The following is a 6037-nucleotide window of genomic DNA, read 5'->3' as shown; positions in this document are numbered from 1 at the left end:
GCAATAGATGAGGCTCGGCTGCGTATTGTCAGTTGGATTGCAATGCGTGCATTGCAACAATGTGAGATCAGAAAATCAACTGACCAGTGATATTTTCAAAGATCTTTAATTTAATTCATTTAATCAATACATTGTAATCCATTATAAAACACTGAATGTTGTTGTTGTCAAATGAATGTGTCTTGTTTACGTAATCAATTCCTGAGAAGTTGATACGGAAATGAAAATAACTTTCAACAAGGTTTGAATTACCACGCGTTTGTAACTGGAAGTTACAGTTTTGTTTTTAACAACTACGTGGTATTTTAAAATGTATCTCCTTACACGTCCGCCCCGTGATCGGGAGGTCGTGGGTTCGAACCCCGGCCGGGTCATACCTAAGACTTTAAAATTGGCAATCTAGTGGCTGCTCCGCCTGGCGTCTGGCATTATGGGGTTAGTGCTAGGACTGGTTGGTCCGGTGTCAGAATAATGTGACTGGGTGAGACATGAAGCCTGTGCTGCGATTTCTGTCTTGTGTGTGGCGCACGTTATATGTCAAAGCAGCACCGCCCTGATATGGCCCTTCGTGGTCGGCTGGGCGTTAAGCAAACAAACAAACAAAATCTCCTTACATTATTTTATAGACAACATTAATGCTATCCAAATTGTGAATGTTGTTAACTAATGCACGACAATGTGCAGCGGTGACAATATCCCACGTATAAACACCATTTCGATTACACACTAAGAGGAAAGGGTAAGCAATAGTGTGCAATGCTCAACATAACATATAAACACGCTTTGTTTCACATAACAAATACACAATACGTCACATCAAATCATCAACTGCATCCGACGTTCTGCGTAAATGTGACCCTCCACCACGAAATGAGTCGCATGTCACCTCGCGCGGTTCTGCGCTAGGCTTAATATAAGTCCGGGGGGTGTCTGATAACAGTGTGAGGGTCACCCCACAGGCTTATAACTCGAAAAGTGTTCGCTCTTTTCTAAAACGGTTTTCACCACTGGATAGAGCATAAAAAACTCGTTCGGAAAATGTAAACATATGAAAATCATGCAAAGGTGACATGCGACTCAATCCGTGGTGGAGGGTCACAAATAAGTTTACATACTGACATAGTTGGACACCGCAGTCATCCATGTTAGTTTCCTTACTCCACATTGCGAACGTCCAGATTGGCATATACACTTTTGTGGGCATTAATTTACTTGTGCTGTTTTTATTAGATTCGTAATAACTCTATTTGAAGACGTGTTGTTGTGTGTACCATACTTGATATGACCATAAACCAAAGGCATACATAGGAGGTTAAATATCAAATCGTTCTACCCAATCTCGAAAATTACCTGCGAACGTACAGTCCAGCAGACAATGCTAAATCTATCCCATAATTCTGTTTACGTACGGAAGATACATAAAGGTTACACACTCCGAGTTCTGAATATCTTGCATATTTTCCCGAGGGTCGATTTTCAGGCATCACCGAGCCTTTGGCAAGGTAATACCTGTAAATCTTCCCGAACACTAACTTTTTTCCACAAAAACCTGCCGGTGCTTGTTTTCTGCTTGCAACAAACCTCTGCGGACAAAATTCATGTCAATGAATTCATGCGCAAAGCTAGTTCCCTTTTGTCTGCGCACGATAACGGTAGCGCAACGAATTCAGTTCGGGCCGCTGTGGTTTGATCGGTGACTAAAGTCGGTTAGCATGCAGCGTTACTGTTAGTCAGTTTGTGATTAAAAGTGTGGCTATCATCGCGTTGTTCTGTTTTGGTTTTCGCATGTGGATCACTTACTTATTCAGTCGTCACGTTTAAGGTGAGCCTAAGCTTCGATAGTTTGCCTGTTGTAGACGCTAAGCGATAAAGTTTGGAAGTTGTATGTCGGCACTGAGAGCCGGTGCGGTACATCGCTTTCTACTTTGTCCCGGTCTTGAGTTTGAACACCTAATCTTGGATACATCTAATGCGGTAGTTATAGTTTTGCTTGCAGTTGCATGAACATTACAATCACATCCCCTTCTCTTCCCTAAATCTTCACTGTATCCCCAACTTCTTTTCGTCTTTTTCTTTTCATTTTGATGCCACTCGCTGAACCCCGCATTAACTGATTCACACAAGCCCGTCTAGCAGAAGACAGTTCGAACAGCCTTGAACACCACTGTTGCAAGCAGATTCAGCTATCAATCGAAGCAATACACTTAAAGCCAAAGCAAAATACCAAAAGAGAAAACCTAACGTTTGATTTGACTTCTCGGTGACTCTTTTGATTATGTTTTTGGCGTTGGAATGGATCTATATAAGCGGGTTCCCAGCTACGACAACTTTTCCAGAGTTATGCACATTGAATCGCTCATTCCTTCGACAGTCGATGTCAGTTTGAGATTGAATTTTAACTACCAGGTGACTGAGTTGTGTTTTGATTGCTCTTTCTCTCTCTCTCTCTCTCTCTCTCTCTCTCTCTCTCTCTCTCTCTCTCTCTCTCTCTCTCTCTCTCTCTCTCCCTCTCCCCCTCTCTCTCTCTGGTTGAAAAGAAGCTCGTTTGTATTGTTTATGCCACAACCCTCGTAAAATAAAATTTGATTTGATTTGATCTCTCTCTCTCTCTCTCTCTCTCTCTCTCTCTCTCTCTCTCTCTCTCTCTCTCTCTCTCTCTGTCCTGTGTAGATGGCTGTCTGCCGTGTAAAATTTAGGGAGTATCGTCCCTTGATTCCAATTGCGATACTCGTTGAACATGCACTGATTTGACCAGCCGCTTCGGCCAGCGAATTATATCGAATCCGCTCTTTAAACCCATGCAGAATGTGCGTATCGTTTGTATAGTATTCTTTATTTCCTCAATATTGACGTATGTAGGCCTGTAGCCATACGTGATATCGACTTTGACACCGCAAAATATTCAGTCGTATGTTGAAAAAAGTAGTCCATATGTAAACTCTGAATATGACCTCTTAATTATTCAAGTTGAACTCTGCGAACACGCGCAAAACAGGTCAGATCGAGGCTCGGTAACCATGGATTATGCTCGGGTAATCATGGATTACGCAGCGTATTCACCTCTTCAGGTAACAGAGACAAAGAGGCAGGTCATGAGATAACTGCCTTTAGAAACGTTCTATTCAGTCTGTCCTAATTTTGGCAATGGCTGTACGACTTTCAACACTGACAGCTCATGAGAACAACGCTATGGAATTTAAAAGGTACCACCACATGATGGATACTGGACTCGAAGGCTTAATTGCTACTTTCAGCTATTGCTTTGGGCGCGTGTTTGCAAGTTAGCTAGTCAAATAGTTTTGTTCATTGACAGAAGCGAGATGCTTGCTCTGTGTAGTGAGCAGTTTTAACAAGAGCTAGTAATTCTCCAGCTTTTCTTTATTTGGTGTTTAACGTCGTTTTCAACCATGAAGGTTATATCGCGACGGGGAAAGGGGGGGGGAGATGGGATAGAGCCACTTGTTAATTGTTTCTTGTTCACAAAAGCACTAATCAAAAATTGCTCCAGGGGCTTGCAACGTAGTACAATATATGACCTTACTGGGAGAATGCAAGTTTCCAGTACAAAGGACTTAACATTTCTTACATACTGCTTGACTAAAATCTGTACAAACATTGACTTTATTCTATACAACAAACACTTAACAAGGGTAAAAGGAGAAACAGAATCCGTTAGTCGCCTCTTACGACATGCTGGGGAGCATCGGGTAAAGTTTTCCCCCTAACCCGCGGGGAGATTTCTCCAGCTGTCTCTTCTGAAGCAGTCTGTTGGCTCTATAGAAATAGCAAAATGGAATATTAATAATAATAACCTGCCATAATTCGTTTCTTTTGAAAGTAGATCACCATGTCAGTTGGCAATATGGCTTTGTTAATTGGCAGCAGCCCGTCGTTTGATCTGCGCTGTGAGCAGTTCCATCAACCGCTTCTCTTTCTCCAGCCGTTTCTTCTCGAGCAGCTTGTTGACTGTGTAGAGGAAGGGGTTGATGGCCGAGTTTAGGGGCAGCACGAAGATGGCCATGGCCACGTTGACCTCGCCAGAGATGGACACTCCAGTAGACGAAAGAATTCCCAGCAGGCCGATTGGGAACCAGCAGAGAAAGTCCGATATGGCGATGGTGATGAGTCGTTGCGCTAGCCTCTGGTCCTTGCTGGACCGCTTGGTGACGCTGTCGGCCTGCTGCAGGCTGTTTTTCTGCACGGACAGGTAGATGAGGAGCTGACCTACAGCGATCAGCATGAACAGCACGAAGTTGAAGACGATGAGCAGGCTGAAAGAGTAGTCGTGACCGGGGAACTCTTTCCTGGTGATGGGCAGCGGAATGCAGATTCCGTTGAGACTGTAGAAACCCCAGTGGGCGGTGGGAGGCAGCAGGGGGATGAGGGCTAGCACCACACCCACCACCCACACCAAGCCTGAGGCCAGGGCCCCGCTTTTCTTGCTGAAGCGAACCCGGCTGAAGGGGAAGCGCAGCACGAGCAGCCTGTCCAGCGTGATCAGACAGACAACCAGGGCCGACACTTCGTTGGACGTCATGGACAGAAAGCCAGCTACCTTGCAGGCAACGCTTTTCCTCCAGCTGACGTCATTCCACAGGTAGGAGCCCAGGTAGTGACCGTCCGCCACGCCGATGATGGCCAGGTAGATGCCCATTAGAAAATCAGACACACAGAGTGTGACAGTGAACACCTCGAAGCCGTTTTTCATCTTGCTGAAAAGCACTCGAGCCACAAAGGCCGTGAGGTTGCCAAGCAAGGCTAGGGCGGCGAAGAGCGCCAGGAAGACGCGATAGATGTTGGAACGCAGCAGGTTGTCACAGGAGGACACCTCGTCACTCGGCGCAATGCATGAAGCCAGATTGAAGCCAGGAGGAAGCATCTGAGGGCAGCACAGTTTGTAGTTGTCCGCCATAATCTTTTGAAGTTCCTCAAGGTCTTGCAAAGCATCGCGAGGAAAGTAGGTCAGGGGACAGCCACGCACGTCCATCACGTGGAGAGAACCAGGAGTCTTGAAGTCGTCAGTGGACAGTGTGTCTACCTCACAGTCACTCAGGTTGAGGATACGAATGCTGGGAAAAGGGATGAGGATACTCATGTGAAACTGAGACATCTTTACGCGTGACAGGTCAAGAGTGTTAAGACTGGTGATAAGAACGGGTGGTGCAGTGCGCGTCTTGAAGATAGAGGCCAGAGGGTTCCCAGCAAGAGACAGTAGTTGCACGTTCGGCAGGTAAGAGAGGTGTTGACTGGTGATTTCATTTAGATAGTTGTCGCTCAGGTGCAGAGTGTGCAGGTTGTGAAGGCTCAAATTTGACAAATCCCTCAGTCCACAGCTAGCCAGGTTCAGGTAAATCAGCATCGTGTTGTTGTTGACATCGGGAGCTTGCATCCCACTACCACTGGCATCTAAGAAACGCAGGTCAGGAAACTGCTCTACCTGGAAAATTACCTTGCAGAAGAACGCGTGTCCGTAGCAGACACAGCCTGAAGGACACGAGATGACACACAGAAGTTCATCGTCGTGCTGCGGGCAGTGGAACACCCCGTCACAGATCTCGACGCGTGTTAGACAGACGGCGGACCTACGGCAGCGATAGAAACCAGGACACGTGTAGTGGTCACAGGCAGCCTCGTCCTCGCGGCCCTGACAGTCGTACACACCGTTACAGCGCGTGAAGACAGGAAGGCAGTAACCACTACCTGGACACTGAAAATGGGCGGCTGGGCACTCCAGGGATTGGTTATTGAAAGTATAGGTGCTATTCAAAGGGAGCATCTCAACTTGTCCGGACCCATTGAACTTGACGACGACAGGCCAAACGATTCGACGCTCAGAGAAATTTTGTTGCACTGTGCATCGATCTTCGTCGCTTCCATCCAAGCAGTCATTTGCATCATCACACTCTGCTTGGCGTTTTACGCACTGAAATCAGGTCAACCTGTTCACATTTTGCTCAAGCACAAAGAATAGTTAAGTACAAATAAATTGGGCAAAATAAGCCATATTTCATCATAACCAAAAACCAAAATCCAAACA

General features: G+C 45.9%; 1 protein-coding gene across 1 annotated transcript; it reads right to left on the bottom strand.

Moving 5' to 3' along the window:
* Positions 1–3871: 3871 nt before the first annotated feature.
* On the bottom strand, positions 3872–5776 carry LOC138974500 (G-protein coupled receptor GRL101-like). The gene has a single exon (XM_070347218.1). The coding sequence runs from the start codon at positions 5774–5776 to the stop codon at positions 3872–3874; it is 1905 nt and encodes a 634-aa protein (XP_070203319.1).
* Positions 5777–6037: the final 261 nt, after the last annotated feature.

This window comes from Littorina saxatilis, linkage group LG8, assembly GCF_037325665.1.
Source record: "Littorina saxatilis isolate snail1 linkage group LG8, US_GU_Lsax_2.0, whole genome shotgun sequence".
Taxonomy (NCBI): domain Eukaryota; kingdom Metazoa; phylum Mollusca; class Gastropoda; order Littorinimorpha; family Littorinidae; genus Littorina; species Littorina saxatilis.
This window is presented reverse-complemented; position numbering and strand designations above follow the sequence as displayed.

Bases quoted from the DNA above. Each gene is read 5' to 3' on its own strand.
- LOC138974500 (XM_070347218.1), bottom strand. From the start codon at position 5,776: ATGCTCCCTTTGAATAGCACCTATACTTTCAATAACCAATCCCTGGAG.